The sequence below is a fragment of the Lactuca saligna genome, chromosome 3 (genome assembly GCF_052625555.1).
Source record: "Lactuca saligna cultivar CGN05327 chromosome 3, ASM5262555v1, whole genome shotgun sequence".
NCBI lineage: Eukaryota > Viridiplantae > Streptophyta > Magnoliopsida > Asterales > Asteraceae > Lactuca > Lactuca saligna.
In genome coordinates, this window is record NC_136419.1 from 170651823 (window position 1) to 170673960 (window position 22138).

Below are 22138 nucleotides of genomic sequence, written 5' to 3' on the forward strand. Positions count from 1 at the left end.
CCATGAAATCCAACTCTTCCCTCACAGAGTCACGACAACTGCTTCAAACCAGCCACCGATTTCTCTCTTTAATGATGTCCACCTCAACTAAGTATCACCCGATGATACTTCCATCATTCCAACTTACCTACCCCCTTACAGAATTGGATATCACCATGAACCATCGGGTCCTGAACCGGTACCAAACTGCTATCCCTTTCCTCAACTCTTTAGCAGCTCCCATGAGCTCTCATCTACACTTCCATACTCATATTGCACCTGATCTAAACACCCTCGGGCTGGAAGAACCCGACTCACTGACGATACCTCCAGACATCCCTCGGATGAATTACCACTACATACATAACCTCCTGATCACAACCATACTGAAAATCCAAGGCTCCATCCTTGCATCCCTTCTGAACTCCTCTGGTTCTACACCACCGGAAACTCTTCCGCAACCTCAGTAGACACCCAATCCGGATGTGCTTCCATACCACTAGCACAATCACAGTGCTCAACAACCATAATTGAAATTCTCTCAATCATCCATTCTCACTACTGCTTTCACTTCCGTGAACCAACACTCCCTCCCAGAGTTACATACCTTTCCCTTTCCTTATCCAAGGAAGTCTACTTGAACACCTTGTAACTTCACAAGTGCCACGGTGCTCACACCCCACTCTACACTATTCCCTTGTAGATTAACCGCTATTCCATGCATCACACATACTTTGAATCTTCTCGCACGGACTCTCGGGTCCATGCACTGCCTTCCACTAACATGATCAATACTCAGGGCCAGACCTACTGTTTGCTATTACATCGCAACACACTCAATCTATCTCCTCATATAGATCTATCAACACATACAAAGTCTTCAGCATGATTGGACCGCCTTACCAGGCCTTCAACCAATTTGGACTACTCTCAGAACCTTCAGCATGTCTAGACCGCCCTCCAGGGCCTTCAGCCCGTCTGGACCGTTCTCCGAGCCTTCATCCTAACTGGTACGCCTACCGGCCTTCAGTCTATCCATACCGCTCAAACTATCATACATCATCCTGAACTATCCTTCCTGGGAATCTCTCATCTACATACTGTTCTAGCCCTCTAGGGGTTCCGAACTCTAACTCCATTCTATATACTCAAATCTTGGCCTAATCCTAGGCCTCACACAACCAATCACCTTTTCTGAAAAACTTGGTCTGTACCCTGTCCCATTTGACTACCACTTACTAATACCAGCCCACACTCTTGGCTGACTGAAACAATGATGAATCCCAAACAGCTAATCAACCTCAAATACTTATCGATCCTCCTGAGAATTTTCCAATTCTCCCCACTTAGAGCACTGACTTCCAACCACCGGTGACCCAACCGACATCACTTAAACAAACCTACTCAACATATTCCGTTTATCCATGAACTGATTTCCTCTAAAACGAGTAACCTTCACGAAATCACATCCCAACATCGCACATCTCGAACTCTAAGGGAGTTTGACTCTCAGCTGAACACTCCTCAAATTGCAAATGCTATACCCAACATCCAGACCAAAAAGCCTAATTCCCCACCAACAACCCCCATGGATGATAACTAACTAAGACTCCCAATACCAAAACCATCAATCATACGATAAACCCGACGAAAGGATGAATGAAAACAATACCATGAATCATGCGAACGAGACTAGCATATATACAATACTCCATAATAACCACAAGATAACAAGATAAGAAAAAGGAAACATACCCGCAGCTGCATCTGGCTCTGCCCTGACCTCCTCGGCAGTAAGCTGGAAAGCTCGACCCTGAGCCCTCAGAGGATCTGCTCCACCCTGGCCCCCGCCAGTAGTCCTCAAAGTGGTCGGAGTTGGAACCTGCACCGGTCTGGAAACGAGCTGTGGACAGTTGGCCCTCAAGTGACCACATGATGGCAATGATAACAAATCCTCAAAACCTGAACCAGGGCTGACTGCTGACAATCCCTCGCATAATGCCCCTCTCTCCCTCACTTGCGGCACGTACCACCAGAACTACAAACTCCGGTATGACCTTTCTCGCACTTCTCGTAAGTGTGGCTCCTCTGATTTCCCAACCTGGAATCAACGATCTTGGACTGTTTCGGTGCCGGCTACAACTGCATCGGGGCCTGCCTTTGCTCTCTCAACTGCAACTCAATCTCCAACTCACGCAGCCGAGCGGCCTCCTGCGACTCCAGTAAGGTCTCGCACCTCTGTGTAGAAACAAACTGATTGATATCCCTGTTGAGCATACTCAGATATCGGGACATCTGAGCCTGCTCCGAAGCAAACTCAGGACAGAACATTTCCCTCTCAGTGAACATCCTGGTGATCTTCGTCACCGACTCTGAATCTTGCTTCAGTTCCAAGAACTCTTGAGCCAACCTCTCCCTCTCAACCCGTGGAACATAACGGCAACTGAACATCTCCTAAAACCGATCCCATGTAACTGCAGCCCGCCGCGCATCCGAATAAGATCCCGTAGTTAACCTCCACTAATCCTTCGCCCCAAGCCTCAAAAGGTTCAGAGCACACCTCACTCTCTAATCCGTAGGGCATGAATGCGTGAAGAAACACCCCTCCACGTCCGACAACCATCTCATAGCAACGTTCGGATCCTGAACTCCGTCAAAAGTAGGGGGCTTCGTATTATTGAAGTCCCGAGACTGAAAACCCCGACTGACTCCTCCACCTGTCGCTGCTACAGCCATTGCAGCTGCCACGGCAGCCGTCTCTGCAAGAGCTGCATAGAGCTCATCAAAATACTCAACCATGGCGGTCTTGATCGACCCAAACATCTCCTGCATCTCCGCCCTGAACATAGCATCAATCTCATCATGCAGGATCTCATGAATCCTGGCATCCAACTCATTCGTACTCATCTGACCAATGACCTCGGGTGGCGCTGATCCACCCTGACCGCCCTCTCCTGATCCCGATCCTGACCCGGATCCACCCCCGGCATGCCTCGTAATCACCATACTGCAATACACCGCAAGAAAATCAGATGCTTCCCTAATAACCCAGGAACCAACTCCCAACCCGACCCTAGGGGTTGTGACTTCCTTGATACGTGTATGGGTCTTGTGCTTTCATTAGTACGGGTCCATACTACCTTCCACACATACCCATATTTATATCAAGTATCACCACAACACCCTAGCGATAAACATATACATGGCAACACTCAATCCTCACCTCTAGAGGAACTGCTAACTACCTCACATAACAGGGAACCCTAGGCTAGCAGGCATCATATAATCAGACAAATCTATCATCCAATTCTTGAAGACCCCTAGTCTAGGACTAGCATGTTGTTCTAACATATCACATAATCAAATAACTTGTACGGTATTTTGGGGTCTACTTACTGGCTCTAGCTGATCGTACCTCCGCATCCTCCTCTACTTATTTTTGAAAACCTATTCAATTTCACTTTGAAAACTCTCCTTGATTTGAGATTGGATTCACACGAATGTTCCTCTAATTCACTCAATCTAAGCCTCTGATACCAACATGTAACACCGTGAAAATTTACAACCAATTTAAAATTTTCAAAAACAACCCATATTCATTAAGTTATTACAAAAAGGGTCTCAGTTTATTTATTATCAGAGTATCCCAGAAACATCAACATAAAACTGAGGAGCGGTACGATCACGCCTTCGCCTTGCCACGGTCTCATGAAGTACCTGAAACAATACACTGAAACTGTAAGCCCGAAAGCTTAGTGAGTTACCCCCAAAATACCAACCACAATACTACACACATATCATATCATATCATATCATAAATCAAACAACTATGCATATCGAGTCTACAGTGTGATTGGTCCACCTGCACCAGGCCTTCAATCCACCCGGTCCACTCTCTCTCCGAGTCTACAATATGACTGGTCCACCCGCATCGGGGCTTCAGTCTGTCTGGTCCACTCTTAGAGCCTCGACGCGTCTGGTCTGCCCTCTTAGGGCCTTCATCCTATCCGGACCGCTCGTCGGGCCTTCGGTCTAACCTATCCACCCTAGTTATGTTGGCCTACAACACAAAGCAGGACCCGCCTCAACCCAACCCTACTCTAACAACCATGTGCACATAAACCAGGATACCGATCCAACATATCACATAACATAGCAACATACTAACCAAGATACCGAACTAACCGGTCACTAGCATAGCATCATCCTATATACCAGGATACCGACCTTAACCACGTCTCTAACATATATCATCCTAACTACCAGGATGCAGACATAGTAAAGCAATAACATAACAACAACTACCCGGATTTCCATCCGATAAAGGGCCGGCCTTAGTGCCTTAGACCCTGTTGATATAGTGAGGATAACTCACCTGCAACTGTCGACTTGAAGAAATAAGATCACGCTGCTCCGACCACCAGCACGAACTCCACCACTGAACATTACCAATTAACCAAATCCATTAAACACCAATAATTACCAAAATACACTTGGAAGTCAAACTGGTCAACTCTTGGTCCAAGTCAAAGTCCTCAGTCAAAGTCAACCTTCCTGGTTGTCTTCATTTGTCATGATTTTAATTGAAGTATGAAATACGAATAAAATCAATGAGTAAACATAATCAAATTGATGTGAGTTTTCGAACAAGAATTTCAAGATCAAAATGCAAATACATTGCAAATGCGATCTAGAAAATATTGAATTGAAAAATAAAGAACTCAATCAACACTGGAAAATTCAGGGATTTGAATTCAATTTATAGGATCGTTATAGTTGAACAAGTATGAAATCATGATTGCTCAAGAAAGGAATATAAGAAATGATTGCACGGGAAGGTAAATAAGATCTGTTTTCAATTAGATTAAGAAAGGCTCTGTTACATTGTTAATTGTAAAAACCAAGTAAAAGAACTTACTCTACCTTCAAACTAACATCTCTATTTTTAGTTTCACAAATCAGAGAGCCAGTTAGAGTTCTAACTGACCAATCACGTCATCACACCTAGGCTGTGATAGAATGTCAAACAATAATGCATATCACTACGAAGCCTAGTGTACAAAACTACGAAACCAAACTCACTTTTTGTAATTAAACAATGAAGACTAAGATGGTTGTCAATCCTTGGTAACACATGATGCTTATCAAAGATCATAAGTCAAAAGAAAATTTCCCCTTTCACAAACTCGATGGTGTAATTGAACCATTACCACGGGTGAAGCATCTTAGAATCCACAATATAATTACAAAAATGTCCAAAATAAAGAATGGAATGTGGCTATTATCCTGGGCCGTCATAAATTTACAACGTTAGTTGCATTGAATTTTCTTATTACAACAATAAAAGTTTTTTTTTTTTTTTTTTTTTTTTTGTATTTCAATGACATTGCTATAACTAGATAAATGTAGAGTTCAATGTTGTAATACGAAGAAATTAAGGTATGACAATATAATAAACAAATCAATAAGAGTACATTGCTAAACTCCACCTAGAGCAGAACAAAGAAGGCGACACACGGTCTTCGACCTTTGGACCTTGCCTCACTTATTAATTCTCATATCCTAAAACGCTAAAACACACATACATGACATCTTCTATATATACTTTCAATAATTGTGTTCCACAACTATATAATCCCAAAACTTGAACTTTCTTTATAACTAATTACATCAACACTCCACACCTATACGTCTATACCACAACAACCTTTTGGTTCTTGTATATACAAAAAAAAATGACAATCTTTTCTTTTCTTTTTCTTTTTTACATTTTAGCTTTTCTTTCACTTTATGATGTTACTGAGGCTCCACCAAGTGCAACCGCAGCAGATTCCACATGTGTAAGAAGATGATCATAAATCTTCTTTCTTATCCGATCAATCCTCTCCCCTTCATCTTTACTCATCTCAATCTTATCCAACCACTCACTCACACTCTTGAGCTGAGTCAGCATCCCAGCGATCCAACCATTATCCGATACCATGTCCACGTCAGCATCCAAGAATCTTTCAACAAACCCTAAAAACCAATCACCCGACTCCATTTTCAACATTTCTGCCAAGTTTATCGTCTCATAAAGAGCGGACCCCTTTTCCCATTTTGGAGGTGGGGCCCGGGAGTTTTGGTCAACCACAGTCCTACGTGGCTTTGGTGGTGGGGTCTTGGTGGAGCCATCAGGTACTACGGTGGGTTGGCGGCTAGAACATGGTGGTTGTTTGGTGTACACTGTGAAAGATGATAAGTTTGTGATTAAGGCAGAGTGTACCCAAAGATTTGCTTTTTTTTCTAGATCTGATGTGAGTTTTATAATTTCTTCTGATGAGTTTTCTTCGGGATTTGATGATGAATTAGGGTTTATGATTTTTGTTAAAGATTTGGTAATTTGATGAATGTTATTTAAGGTAGCATTCATGGATAAAAACTGGTCAATAGTGGGCTGTGGGTTGTCTTCTTTTGCGGAAGAACAGAGCTCAGAATAAGTCCTGTCAAAAAAAAAATTAAAAAGGTTTAGTAATCAATGCTGATGTGGCGCTCACATGGCATACCTCGTGTAAATTAGAAGCAAAATCTTTTTAGAGCAGAGATTAATTTGATATTATAAAAGATTGATTTTTATGCCACAAAATACCTTATACATTGAAGTATGCTTTCAGCAGCTGAAGCTTCTTGCATAGCTTCCATGGCAGCAATTTGTGCAGCATCTCTATGCTTCAGGACTTCCTGTGAAATCATGGCATGAGTTGTAATTATTATGACAATCTGAGAAAATCATGTGAAAGTTAAGTTGATCTTTTTTGCAAATGCAACATAGGACAAAAATGCCCCTTGATGTAATGCTTGAATCACACACTCCAACAATTCAATAGTCATATAATAATTGAAAATATACCTTTCCAAGCTTTGAAATATCCAATGGGAGTGAAGACCAAGAATCACTTTCATTTGTTAATCTCTTATTACTAAGAGAAATCTTCATCATGTTTCCTGATAATCCCTTACACGAAACTTTTGCTAATGATTTCCTTCCATTTGATGATTTTTCTTTAATCATAGCAATTTTCTTCACTTGTTTTTCATTCTTACTTTCTTCTTTAGTTGACTTTACTAACAACTTCACTTTCTTATCCTCCTCCTTTGATTGTGTCCTTTCACTTGTCGATTTTCTTGAAGTCTACATTATAAGATTAGTTCCATTGGGTAGATTAGAAATGAAAATTAATAAGAAACAAAACAAAAGAACAAATCATTGATGTTTTCGGATAAAAAGAACTTACACAAGTAATCCGAGATTCAGGCTTTGAAGTTTTCTTGGTGATACTAAGTTTTGGAATCCTTGCCTCCATACTACCCTTCCAGCTCTTCCTAAGAGCCTTATGTCCCAAATCAATACCTTGAATCCCAAATTTCTTCTTCACACTTTGACTCACTTTTCCCCCCAAATTCAACTTACCCATTGTCTTATTTACTCCATTGATACTCGATTGCTTCTTAATCCCATTAGAGAACTTCTCAAACGAATTCGGCATTGAATAACAACCGGTTGGAGACAAAGGCATTTGGCTAGAATTGATCGATTTTGCTTTCAATCTCAACGACCCTTTAAAACTAATTCCATCATTCACCGATTTTGACATATGAGATTTTGATCTTGCCAAAAGTGGTGTAGTTTTCTTGCTACTAAAGTTATTGTTTAGGTTTAAAGACCCTTTTGCTCTAATTCCATCATTTACCGATTTTGACATTTCAGATATCGATCTTGCCAAAATTGGTGTAGTTTTCTTGCTACTAAAATTATTGTTTAGGTTTAAAGACCCTTTTGCTCTAATTCCATCATTTACCGATTTTGACAATTGAGATATCGATCTTGCCAAAATCGGTGTAGTTTTCTTGCTACTCGATTGATTATTGTTTAGGAACCCCAAAGAGTGTGTGGCAACAATATCTTTAGGGGTTCCTATACAAGGGTGTCGGCCAGGAAGTGGCCGACACCCTTGTAAAATGGGCACCGGAGAGGCTGATTTCAGCCTCTCCACGAATATATATTGACCCAATTGGATCTTATCATTGAGAATAAGATGATTTTGGTGATCAGGTAAAGAAACATATGTAGAATGAGAAGAATCTGATACTTTTATGTAAAACCCTTGGTTTTTAAAAAGTGAACCACCAGATAAACAAGGAACAATGCTCACCACTTGCAATAGAGATGATCGGTGTTCACCTCCAACTTTCACATCCGTGTTCATATGCTGAAGCAATTTCAACAATACACCAGGGATCAAAGTCGCCATTGTTGTTAATAACTTCAATATGCATCACACCGATTTAAACCAACAAAATCAACCGGAAAATTAGATCCAGGTTCTTTATATGACTTCGAGAAATCATTAAAATGGTCCCCAAAAGTACATAAACTGAACCTAGGGCAAAAAGCAATTGATTCTCATTAACACCGACAAAAAAAGTGGAAGCAGAGAGAGACCCAGAACAGATAATATCAATTATAACCAAATTAGGTACTACCCACCAAGTTTTTTCAGCCTAATCAAGATGTGAATATGTATAATTCGATGGGTATGCTGAGGAACTAATTGCAGTTGATATGATTACAATAATACCATGAAAGGGGAGGAGAACACAAATGTCATTGATCGCAAATGGGTCAGTAGAAGCAAATTATTTAATGCGGTTAGTATAATAGCCATAAGGAAGGACATAGACAAGAATCGAATCTAACGCTCTTGATAGCCAAAATTTGGGTTGTTGTAAAATTTCCAAAGGATGTTTGCTCTTTTGATTCAACTATACTGATAAATTGTATTTTTTTTTAAAAGGAATTCGGAGAACTAGAGGTACAGAGAATACAGAATTGAGGAAAGTGTTGAAGAAAAATGATTAGCTGAAAGAGAGTTGCGACACACGTATGCATTTGGTAGAAAGAACTGGTGTGATCTGAACATGGGAGAGAAAGGGAGGGACCCAAGTTGAGTCGAGTGTTCCTTTCCTTTGCTGGTAGTGGACACGATGGCCTGTAACATTGAGGATTGAGCAGAGACATTCAATTTTTTTCGAGATTGAATTTAAGGGTTAATAATCTACTGTTAGACAAAATAATTAATTTTTTTAATTCATTTGGTCTTTAAACGTTTTTTATGCATTTTAGATTACTAAACGTGTTACTAACCTGTTAAATATATGATTTTACCCGATTTTATAGGGAAGCAGGTTGATTTGGCATCTTGCAAAGAAGATTTAGTTCACCCACACAAGACCACAACATATGGATTATTATTATTTAATTTTTAAAAATTTTAAAATTTGATATTTAGTTTGTATTATGCTTAACATTATTGCTATTAATTAACTTTTAAAATTTAAAATTTGCTATTTAGTTTATATCTATAATTAATATTTTTGTTTTTATTATGCTTAACATTATTGTTATTAATTGACTTTTATATGCACAAATCAAGGTTGTAGACAAATGTTGGATTTGGTGATCTTTGAATCCGTCCAATATGTACACCCCACCACAAAATAAAGATATGTTAATATTCGTATTACTTATTTGTATCCATTGTAAATATCATCTATATTATTAAAGATTTATATTTTATTATCGACCTTTTCTATATTAGTCAACGTTTTAAAAAGCTCGTCATGGTACGTCGTGACTCCAAGGCTTGTATGTGTTGCTAAGGTTTACCAAAACGCCGTATTAACTTATATATGTGTATAAAAATAAATAATGGTTGAAAAAAACATATAAAAATATGAACTATATACAAAATTTTCGCCTTAAGTCACGCCTTACAAACGACGTGGTTCGCCAATACTCAGAATAGTTTGAGGTTTGACATTCCTGCAAAGTCACGTTTTACGTCATTTAGAACCTTGATATTAGTAATCAAATGTAATAAAAATGAATATTTAACATTAACTCTTAATTTAAACTATAGTTTGTTCTAAAGACAATTATGTAATTTTTTAAGGAAAATTCACAAAAAATTGTTGGAAAATTGGTTTTAATAAATTTCATAAAATAGGTTTTTCCTATTTTTTGAGCACAAAATTTAAACACTAAACATTACTCATACTGACAAATGGTTGTATGTTCGCGTTCTTTCCGTTATATCTTCGTTTTTATATATCACAAGTCCAATACAGATCTAAGATAAATGATAAATTATATGTTAGGATGATGTATTTAGAAGTTAAACGAATGGGTTAATGAATTTAATGTCATCTCATATGGATAGGATAATGAAAAGAAAATAGCTTTATAAGTACAAAGGCTATCTTTTGCGCATATGGGGATGCAAATGCAAACCGAATTAGGTTGATTTTACCGAACTTGTGTGGGAACGCGCGTCCTGCGGATACAAAGGAACCACCAGTCGACCAGACTAGCTGACCTTTTCCCAAATATTTTATTTTTGTAACTAAAAATTTATCAATTATAAACTTGTATTAAAGTTTATTAATCATAGATTTGAGTTTTGATTTATCGGTTAATTTGAAAATCACATTTGGATGTTTAAGACATCAGTTACCTTTTGTCATATAAAACACCTTAGTGACTGATTGAAGGTGCCAGATGGATTGATATTTTCTTCCTCTCATACGGTTATTCTTCTCCTATTTTCTATTATTGCGATCAGGGTATTTTTCGGCCTAGTGAGGATTCAGATAATCTTGAAGAATCACTTACTACTGTGTTATATCCTGATAAACAAACAAAAAATAACCGGACGAATTTCTTTTAAAAACACTGTTTGGACACGTCTCATATACAATGTTACTATTTTGTTATTTCGTATATTTTATAGTTATATTTTCATAGCAAAATTAGTGTGTGTGTGTGTGTGTGTGTATATATATATATATATATATATATATATATATATATATATATATATATATATATATATATATATATATATATGAGTCAGATCAAATGAGAACACCAAAAAGGTTGAGAACGCGAGAACAAAGTATATTCATTTATGATTTCATGTATTCATTTGTGGAGGAATGATAAATTTTTACACCTTTAATTTCAATTGAAAAGAAAAAGCATATTCATGTTCATTGTGCGTAAAAATTTATCATTTCTCCACAAATGAATACATAGAATCACCAATGAATATACTTGTTCTCGCGTTCTCAACCTTTTAGGTGTTCTCATTTGATCCTTTCCATATATATATATATATATATATATATATATATATATATATATATATATATATATATATATATATATATATATATATATATTGATGAGAATTAATCTCTTGATCGTTTAGATCTTTCACAGGTATATTAATCAAGAACAAACAAATCAATCACAATAAGAATAATAACACAGTATGGAATCAATATGAAGCTTATGATTCAAATATAGTCACGCCTCAGCAGAGCTCGATGAAGAACTTCCACTGTAGAGGCGAGCTAAGGTTTACAATACTTTGATAAGAAAAATAATGAAAGCGTTAATTACTAAGGATGCCTACATGCATCTTAAATACAAAACCCTAAAGTAAAAATATGCACGGTTGGACAAGCACAAACCGGCTGCAAAACTAGGCTAAGGATCGAGCCCATGACACAACACTTATACAACCCAACAATCTCCCCCTTTGTGTCAAACGAGGCGTGAGATTACTTATGTTGAGTAGGCTTCACAGTCTTCACTACTTTGAATAGCCGAGGAATGATAGTAAGAAGTGTCTGCCGAAATTGAATATACCATCTCAACATGTCAGTAAACAACTTCTTGTCAGCTGCAGAATTTTGACTACACCTGTGAATGATCTCCAAAATGTGCTCCAAGCAAGCAGTTGAGAACAAGTGTTTATCAACAAGAGCGAACATGCATTTTTGACCTTCACCCCTAACAAACATCACAGTGTGATACTGTGTGTCAATCTTTCCCTTGATCATGGTGTTTATATCACCAGCCCTTCCCATTACTTTGATCGTTGGTCGCTTGTGAATGGCAGATGCGATTTCTTGATCCATTTTCGCCACTTCATGAATGTAACAAACAAGCATTCGCTTGATGTGGTCGATGATCGGCTGATAATCTTGGCCTTTTATGAAACCATTCCTGATGCAATGGAGTAGACAGTTGGCAACCCCGATGATGACACGAGAGAGAGAAAGGACAGTTTACTGTTACGCGCCTTTCCATAGAAAGTACCATTTTCAAATCGTCAAAACGATTGGATAATTGCTGACTCGTCGAATAACTTTATCCGAAACTTCACCCACATAATTTACATGAACCGTCATCACCTTTATCGATTACCATAATGCTTTGTAGAAATGAAGCTGTAAAAATTAGCTCATCGTTAATAAAACCAGATTTTTGGAAAATCAAAGATTTTCGTGGATAGAGTGTGAATGATAAAGAAATAAAGCAAACTTTTCATGGAAATTTGTGATGTCTGTTAAGACATAAAGCGACTAATTCCGGGTATGAATCTCTTCCTTCAAAGTAAAGAGAGACTTCAAAGTGCTTGTTTGGCTTCCCGTTAAATAACGATCAAATACATGTTAAGAAGTATTGAAAGACATCTTTTTAATTAAAGTTATGAAGGGTGGCTTTCGCTTCAATTCATGATTTCGATACTTGATATAAGACTGAAACTGAACGAAGTACTTGTGAGACCAATGTGGTCTGTTGAACAAGTAGGTTGGATATACGTTATAGTGACTAAAGAAGGGATAGAAATCCAAAAAAAATGGATCCTTTTGGGAAGAAAGGCCTTCGTGTTAGACGATTTCATAAAGGACCATGCAAAAATAAAAGAGATTTCATTAGGTACTTAGTAAGATCTTGAATATCTTAATTCACCATCAATTCAGTATAGGTGTTGGATGTAGGGTCTCACTCAGCACGTGGTGTACGTACCTAAGATCATAAACATATATTTTGTATAACCGTAAACCTCAAGGGTAAGTGCTAAAAGTCTCAAGGGTTACATTAGTGAGAGGAAGTTTAATGGAGAAATGTGATTAAGGTGGTTGAAGAAGCAAATGTACCTCTGCTATATAAAAAAGTTACCAAGCAGAAAACTCTAAACTCAATATGAGAAGAGTAAGGTAGCTCGTGATTAGAGTGAATGTAACAGCCTAGGTTGGGAAAACATGATTTGTATATATCACATTATCAAGGCTTCACTCAAAATCTGGTGAGGCTTTGGTCAACATGCAACAGCATGCATCTAGGGACACTTAACTAATTTATAGAAAAGAATTTATACCTGCTTGAGCTTCACAATCGAGAGTAGCATTTACAAAAATAAAGGCATAAGAAGAGATGAAGTAAAAGGAAAGATATTTTTGTATTTTGTGAAAATTTGCAATGAAAAAAAAATTATTTTTGGATTTTATGAAAAGAAAAAAAAAATGAAAAGAAAAACATAAAAAAAAGTATGGAAAAGAGTATACAAAAGAATACAATCAAAATCCCTTTTAATGAAAAACGAAGCAAACAAGTTCAGAAGGACCGAACCCGAAATAGACTGATCGTTCGGTTCATTTCGGTTCCTAGGTGAACCGAACCCGAAATAGACCGAGCGTTCGCTCTATTTCGCTTCTTACCTTTAGTGAAGCAAAGGCGATTTTGGTACTGATTCTGCTTCCATCATTCTTATGCCTTGTAAGATCTTGTTGAAACTTGCTTCAGGTAAAGCCTTAGTGAATATATATGCTAGTTGATCAGTGGTTCTAATGAAATGAATTTCTACATTACCATCTTCCACATGATCTTTGATGAAGTGGTACCACAGTGCTATGTGTTTCATCTTGGAATGTTGCACTGGGTTATGACAAATCCTAATTGCACTTTCAGAGTCGCAATATAGTGGGATTTTCTTCATGTTTAACCCATAGTCCCTAAGCTGACTCTATATCCAAACAACCTGAGATATGCATGAGGCGGCGACTATATATTCAGCTTCAGCCGTGAAGAGAGAAACACAGGTTTGTTTCTTTGATTGCCAGCTAACCAGTTTTCCATCAAGAAATTGGCATCCTTCAATAGTGCTTTTACGATCCAATCCACAACCACCTAAGTCAACATTTGAGAATGCTTGGACAAACAAACCTGAGTTGGCTGGATACCATAGACCGAGAGAGGAAGTTCGCTTTAGATAGAGAAAGATGATTTTCATGGCTAGCATGTGAGATTCGCGTGGGTTAGCTTGGAATCGGGCACAATAGCAGACTGAGAACATGATTTCTGGCCTGCTGGCTGTGAGATACATTAGTGACCCAATCATCTGACGATAAAGCATCATATCAGCTATTGGCTTCTCCAAAGATGGTGTAAGCTTAGTCCCAAAAGCCATAGGAATTTTCACTTTGGAGTCTCCCATTATGCCAAACTTGGCAAGCAATATTTTTGTATATGCCTCCTGATTGATAAAAATGCCTTCGGCTCCCCGTCTAATATTTAAGCCAAGGAAAAAGTTAATTGGACCCATTGAGCTCATCTCAAATTTAGTTTCCATCAACTTTCTGAATTCAGATGTTAAGCTAGGATTCGTGGAGCCGAAGATGATGTCATCAACGTAAAGTTGGACTATCATAAGGTGGTTACCCTCTCTCTTACAAAAGAAGGTTAGGTCAATCGAACCTTGTTTAAATTTGGACATTTTTAAGAATCGAGTGAGAGTTTCATACCATGCTCTAGGAGCCTACTTCAGGCCATATACCGCTTTGTCTAGAATGTAGCAGTGAGCTAGATGCTTTTCGTTCACGAAGCCTGGCGGTTACTCAACGTACATAGTTTCTTCAAGTTCTTCATTGAGAAAGGCACACTTTATGTCCATTTGATAGACTTCAAAGTTTTTGTGTGCAGCATAAGCAAGAAAGATTCGAACTGACTCTAATCTTGCAACTGGAGCAATGTTTTCTTCATAATCTATACCTTCATCTTGGCAGTATCCTTTGACGACCAACCGAGCCTTGTTATGTATCACATTCTCCTCCTTATCCTTCTTATTTCTGAATACCCATTTGAGACCGACAACCAAAGCATCCTTTGGAGTAGGAATTAAACGCCATACTTTGTTTCTTTCAAACTCGTTCAGCTCGTCTTGCATGGCTTAAACCCAATCAGAATGGTCAAGAGCCGAATTCACAGTCTTTGGTTCAACTTTGGAGACGAAAGAGTTGAACATGCAAAATTCTACTTGAGAGAATAATGCAGCTTGTTTCGCTTTAATCTGTGATCAAGTTAGTACCTTTTCTGAATATTCCCCAAATATTTGACTTTGAGGATGGTCTTTGGTCCATTTAACTAGAGGAGGGTAACTTGGATCACAAGATGGATCCAGTTTTGCATTGACTTCTTCTTCCAATTCTGATTGTGTGTCATCATCATTGACATTTGTATTCTCCCCCTCGAATGATGACACTATTTCAATTTCTGGATCAGAACGGTCCCCTTCATTTGGACTTTCGGTTGAGCTTGATGATTGTGATGATGAATGCTCCCCCGGAATTGATGAATCCTGATAATTTGGTAGAGAGGAACCCTCCCCTGGATAGAAGAACTGTCACCAGGAGGTTCTCTTGAGTCAGACCTTTCGCTTGCCGTTGGTTGTTCAACTGCCATCTTCTGTGCAGCATTGTCAATGATTTGCTTCAAACTGTCAACTTTGTTATCTTCAGCCTTAGATTTAGAATCGATAGCCTTTTCAGGTTCATCAAAGAGAAGAGCATATTGCTCAAAAAGATTTGAGATAGGCACAGTGACTTGACTAGATTTTGAAAAAATTTCCTGCATTGCACCTTCAGGTGTCTTCAACTTCTTGACATAATTGTCATCGAAAGTGATATAGTATGTCTCTTCAATCTTCTTTGAGCATTTATTCAGAAATCTGTATGCCTTAGAGTGCAAGGAGTAGCCCAAAAATATTCCTTCATCAGCCTTAGCATCAAACTTGTTTCGATTCTCCCTTGATTTGAAGACAAAGCATCTTGAACCGAACACATGAAAGAACTTCACATTAGGCTTGCAGTTGTTCAAGATCTCATAGGGAGTGATAGAGAATTGCTTGTTTAGATATGATCTATTATGAGTGTAACATGCAGCAGCAATAGCATCGACCGAAAAATATAGAGGCAAGGAAGCGAAGCTTAGCATGGTTCGAGCTGCTTCGCATAGAGATCGGTTTCGCCTTCCGACGATTCCATTATGCTGTGGAGTATATGGAGCAGATAAATTGTGAGTAGTTCCCTTCTCAGCCAGAAAATCTTCGAAATCCTTGTTCTTGAATTCCAATCCATTGTCGCTTCTTACGTTACTGTAGCACCTGGTTCCTGGTACGTAAAAATTTATCTAACTAATTGTCATTTTAGCCTTGGACTCGGCGAGTTGTAAGTTCGACTCGCCGAGTAGGGACGCGGTCAGGGGGCACGCTTAAGCTGGCGACTCAGCGAGTCCATATCCTGGACTCGGCGAGTCATCGCTGTTTGATGAAACCCTAATTCCAAGGGTTTGCCCCCTATTTAAGCTAGCTTGTGCGACCCAAGCTCACCCCCATTCACCCTCAGAGCCCTATATCTCGTCCAAGCCTTGTTTCCTTGTGAGTTTGAAGCTTTTGGTGTGTCCTCTTGAAGTTTTTGAGTGGGAAGAAGAGTAGATCAAGAAGAAGAAAAGGAGGTCAAGCATCTTTGAGCTATCTCAGTGTGTTCCCTAAGGTATAACTCGTTTCCCCCTTGTTTTCTTGGTTATTGTCCCTCATAGCTCCATTAAAGTCCTCCTTGAACCATTTTCAAGCTTGTGTATGTTTGAGGGTTTGTAATAAGCTGATTGACCTTTAGATCTAGGCATGATTGAGCTCTAGGGGCTCAGATCTACTGCCTTTTTGGAACCATATTGCATGAAAGCCCTAGATCTACCCTTTTGGTGCATTTTGGACCCTAAAACCCTCATGGTTGCCTATTTACACGTAAAGTTGGAAACTTTACGTGTTAATCAAGTCTTAGGGTCATGGATCTATGTAAGGTATGAGCTGGATTCAAGCATAATCGATTATATAGAAATTGCATGGTAACGACTCGGCGAGTCGGGTCACGAGTCCCAGGGTTGTTCCCTTTTGTGTCTGCAAGTTGGAGTAGTGATTCATAGGGTATGACTCAGTGAGTTGGAAGCCAGACTCACTCATGAAGTAACTCGGCGAGTTCATGGCAATCTTCTTGTCTCAAGAACAACTCGATGAGTTGTTCATACAACTCGGCGAGTCACAACTTAGAGTGCTCTTCGGATGAAGGAAAACTCGGCGAGTTGTTCATACAACTCGGCGAGTAGGATGCAGGACTATTAAGACTTGGGTATAGAGAAAGGGACACGGCGAGTCGGCAAGCCCACTCGGCGAGTCTGGTCAACTGGCAGTTGACTATGACTTAACTCATGACTTGTTAAGGGTAAATGGGCAATTTACCCTGAGGGCGGTTAGCAGTATTTGACTAAGTGTTTGGTGGGAATTATATTCAGAGGATTTCCTGAGCAGCAGTAGCAACAGACAGACTATTCCCACACAGATCAGCAGCTACTACGAGGTGAGTTACCTTCCAGTAGCGGTGGGTCTAAGGCCACAATGTCTGCCCACCAGTAGGAGATGTATGATAGATGATTGTCTTTGTGATATCATCTAGGTTTGCTACTACCTGATATGTTATATGCTAGCATGATATGTTATATGTGATAGTAGTAGAGTTCGGTTGTAATGACCGAAGGGTATTCAGGCACCCCAGATATGTCTGACAGTATGTGATTATATGTTTGCATGCTGGCTTTTTATGTTATATGCGATAGAGGTAGTAGGAGGGGACCAATCCCCGAGTTCGGTTGCTAGGACCGAAGGGTAGTTCAGGCACCCTAGATATGTCTGATACTATGTTATGTTATGATATATGTGATAGTATCAGTAGGGGGTGAAATAGTCCCCGAGGTTCGGTCGTCAGGACCGAAGGGTAGTCAGCACTCCAGAATGGCTTGACATGGGTAGTCAGCACCCCAGAATGGCTTGACACGGGTAGGTCGGCACCCCAGAATGGCCGTACCAGGTAGGTCGGGCACCCCAGAAATGCTTGGCAATATGTATGATATGTGATTGTATGGTATGCGGTATGATGGGGGCACTCACTAAGCTTCGTGCTTACAGCTTTCAGTTTTGGTTTCAGGTACCTCTTTTTCGAAGGGGAAGGAGCTGGCGCGATAGCGGCCCATCACACACATTTTCGTATTCCGCATCATGAGATCTTCCTGGGGATTTGTACTCTGACATTATTATGTTTTATAAAATGTTTTCCAGACATGTGATATCTTTATAAAATGTTATGATCAATAAACGTTTTAATTCGAATGTTTTGCTAAGTATATGTTTTCAAAATTGAAATTTTTGGCTCGTATTTTTGGGGCGTTACAAGTTGGTATCAAAGCCCTGGTTTGAGGGATTCGGACACACCTACGGGGGTGTTTGAACTCAAATCGAGGGATTAAAAGATTTTGGAAAGAGAAAATGTTTTCTAAAAGGCTAAGTAAAGGGTTTTAAGAAAGAACAAAGTGTGTGATGTACGCGACCGGCCGAGCTCAAGTAAGTATTCCCAAATGTACCCATACAAGTTTATTTATGTTTATCAGTTTCTGTAGAACAACATGCTAGAATAGGACTAAGGATCTAGGAGTGATGCCTTATATGCCTGCTTTATGTGCTTCAGTATATGAAAGAGTTGCATGCTAGAGTTGAGTAGACAGTAGTAGGGTAGCCTGTTTAGGTTATTCTTGATAGTACGAGTTTAACATTGTAAGCTAGTTCAGTTCTCTCTATGAGGATAGAGTTGCTTGAGATTGTTTTCCTTATGTCCAAATGCTGCTTGCTTTGTGCTATGTGGGCTTTGAAGTGATGGGAGTTAGTTGTTAGGTGAATACGTTAAAGTCACATGTGATCAGGGTTGAATAATCTCAGAGTATTATATTTGACTCTATTGCGTAGCTCTTGTTTGAGTCCTAACTGTTGTAGGGATGAGTCCCTTACTCGAAGGATTATCCGAGCCTCATCACATGTGATTGTATTCAGGTAATAGCTAATTGGCATCACTAAGAGGCCTTCAGCAGCTAAGGACTGGGTTGGGTGGAGTCAGAGGTTTCCTAGGGTAAGACTAGGATAAAGAGTAGCAGTGATCAGCGGTAGAGGAAGGGACATGGTTGAGTCGAGGCGGTCTTTGGGGAAGGTACGGATAGATGTGGAAGGTAGTATGGGCCCGTACTACTGAAAGCAGAGGATCTGTACCCGAACCGAGGAAGGCTAAGATAAGACCAGTGAACTTGTAGTGGGTGGGATCCCTCCAGGGGTATCAGTATCGCTAATCGTTGTTATTTATTTGTATTTCAGAATGGTGGTACTACGCCCGAGGCCAGCAGTTGGCAGTTCAGGAGAGGGATCGGGTTCGGGATCAGGTTCTGAGCCAATAGATGAGAGGCTGCGCGAGTTCATCGCGTCTGAGATCACCAGAGGTATCCTTGAGTCGACCCCCATTATCTTTGGGTCGATCATTGGGTCGATCAAGGAGGGGATATTGGAGATGATGGACGATCGCCTCCGGGCATTCAGGAGTGACATGGCATCTGGACAGTCGGGATCTCGCACACTGTCCTTCAAGGACTTTCGGGGCAGTGGTGCGCCGGATTTTCATGGGGCGAAGGACCCCATAGCTGCCAGGCGATGGATTGCCGACATTGAGTCTGCACAGATGATTAGCTTCTGCCCTGAGGGGTCGAAGGTGAGGTTTGCGGCAGGGTGTTTGCGTGGTCGAGCTATGGATTGGTGGGAGTTCGTGAGCGAATCGTTTGGAGCCTCGGCTGTCGAGACTATGTCATGGTCGGACTTTGCGACCAGGTTCAGGGCGGAGTTTGCACCGGCTGTCGAGCTTCAGCAGCTGGCCAGAGAGTTTTTAGACATGAGATAGACGACGGAGACTGTGGCGGAGATCACCTCCAAGTTCCAGGAGAGGGCATTGTTAGTGCCCCAGTATGCGGGTGATGAGGACATGAAGAGGACCCACTACCATGATATGCTCCAAGCTGATATTCGAGAGCATGTCAGTTTTTCAGCCTGCCCTACCTTGGACTCTATGATTGCCAGGGCAAGGGAGAGAGAGATAGATCTAGAGCACGTCCGGAAGAGGAAGACTGAGGAGGGACAGACAGGAGGGGCTTCGAGGAAGAAGCCCAAGGGATCGGATGGTAGGCCATAAGGCCAGTCAGGACCCAGCCGCTGCAGGAAATGCGACAGGCCTCATGAGGGGGCATGTAGATTGGGATCGTCGGGTTTCTATAAGTGCGGCAAGGCGGGGCACTTCAGCAGGGATTGTACCACCCCTGCTCCTGTGATTCAGATATCGAAGTTTATGTGTTTCCACTGCAACCAGAGGGGCCACAAGAAGGCCAATTTCCCCCAGTTGACATCACCAGTGCCGGTTAAGGCGCCAGCTCCAGCTACCCTACAGATTACAGACGGCCGGCAGGGCAAGGCAAAGGCTCTAGTGGTGAGGAGTCGGGCATTTCAGCTGACTGCAGAAGAGGCACGCGCCGCACCCGATGTAGTGACGGGTATGCTTCTTTCCCTCTACTCTATTTTATGATGTTATGTTATTGATATGTGCTCTGTGTATATGTATTAGGATCGTTCCATGTGAACTGTATTCCGGTTCAGGTGTTATTCGACTCTGGTGCCACCCGGTCATTTGTTTCCCTTGCGCTTAGCAAGAGGTTTACTGAGTCCTCGGGCATGTTGGATTGCCCTTTAGAGGTAGATATTGCCGATGATCGATCGGTGCAAGCATCAGCAGTGTTCAGGGATTATGTTTTGAGATTATTTGAGGAGCGTTATCTGGTGGATTTGGTTCCCATACCATTGCGGGGGAACAAGGTGATTATAGGCATGGATTGGTTGAGCCCTAATGGGGTGGTGATAGATTGCGCACATCAGCTAGTCCGGGTCAGGACCCCAAGTGGGGGAGAGTTGGTGATCCACGACAAGAGGCCACAGCATGGACCTATAGTATGTTCAGCAGTGAGAGCTAGGCGCTACCTTCAGCAGGGATGCGCGGGGTATGTCGCATACGTTATGGATACCCGGGAGTCGGGTAAGGCGACAGTGAGCGAGGCTCCAGTAGTGCAAGACTACGTTGATGTGTTCTCGGAGGAGCTTCCTGGAATACCTCCGGAGCGTCAGGTAGAGTTCAGGATCGACTTAGTTCCTAGTACGGCTCCGATAGCCAAGGCACCATATCGGTTGGCTCCTCCCGAGATGTAGGAGTTGTCTACACAGCTGCAGGAGCTGCTAGACAAGGGATTTATTCGTCCGAGCAGTTCACCCTGGGGAGCCCCGATCCTGTTTGTGAAGAAAAAGGATGGGTCACACCGGATGTGTATAGATTACTGGGAGCTGAATAAGGTGACGGTGAAGAACCGTTACCCACTCCCGAGGATTGATGACCTCTTTGATTAGTTACAAGGAGCATCTTGGTTCTCCAAGATCGATTTGCATTCAGGCTATCATCAGATGAGGGTTAGAGAGGAGGATATACAGAAGACCGCGTTTCGAACGCATTATGGCCATTATGAGTTTATGGTGATGCCGTTTGGGCTCACCAATGCTCCTGCCGCGTTCATGGACCTCATGAACCACGTGTGTAGATCGATGATGGATCGATCTGTGATAGTTTTCATTGATGACATATTGGTTTATTCCAAGACTCAGGAGGCGCATGATGAGCATCTAAGGGAGGTTTTGGAGACCCTGAGGAGGGAGAGCTTGTATGCCAAGTTCCCCAAATGTGAGTTTTGGTTGCGTGAGGTGCAGTTTCTTGGGCACCTCGTCAACCATAACGGGATTTCAGTAGACCCAGCCAAGGTGGAGGCCGTGATGAGATGGGAGGTTCCGAAGTCTCCATCCGAGATTCGGAGGTTCATTCAGGATTTCTCCAAGATAGCCATACCCCTGACATGGTTGACTAGGAAAGTCGTGGTCTTTCGATGGGGGCCTGAGCAGCAGGCAGCGTTCGAGACTCTGAGGTAGAGATTGTGCGAGGCGCCGATCTTAGCCCTACCCGAGGGCGTGGAGGATTTTGTGGT

At 40.9% G+C, this 22138-nt stretch overlaps 1 protein-coding gene across 1 annotated transcript; it reads right to left on the reverse strand.

Annotated features, from left to right (window-relative positions):
- Positions 1-5397: 5397 nt before the first annotated feature.
- LOC145037463 (protein CORTICAL MICROTUBULE DISORDERING 2-like) lies at positions 5398-9036 on the reverse strand. The gene is made up of 4 exons (XM_078986121.1): positions 7254-9036; positions 6869-7150; positions 6608-6699; positions 5398-6461 (listed from the first exon to the last, which is right to left on the reverse strand). Exons 1-4 carry the CDS (start codon positions 8268-8270, stop codon positions 5768-5770), a joined length of 2085 nt encoding a protein of 694 aa, XP_078842247.1. The 5' UTR covers positions 8271-9036; the 3' UTR covers positions 5398-5767.
- Between the last annotated feature and the right edge of the window lie 13102 nt (positions 9037-22138).

Excerpts from the sequence above, each read along its gene's own strand:
- LOC145037463 (XM_078986121.1), bottom strand. The coding sequence starts at position 8,270 with ATGGCGACTTTGATCCCTGGTGTATTGTTGAAATTGCTTCAGCATATG. Across the intron at positions 6,700-6,868 it reads ATATTTCAAAGCTTGGAAAG|GAAGTCCTGAAGCATAGAGA; the intron begins GTATATTTTCAA and ends ATGATTTCACAG. Across the intron at positions 6,462-6,607 it reads AGCATACTTCAATGTATAAG|GACTTATTCTGAGCTCTGTT; the intron begins GTATTTTGTGGC and ends TTTTTTTGACAG.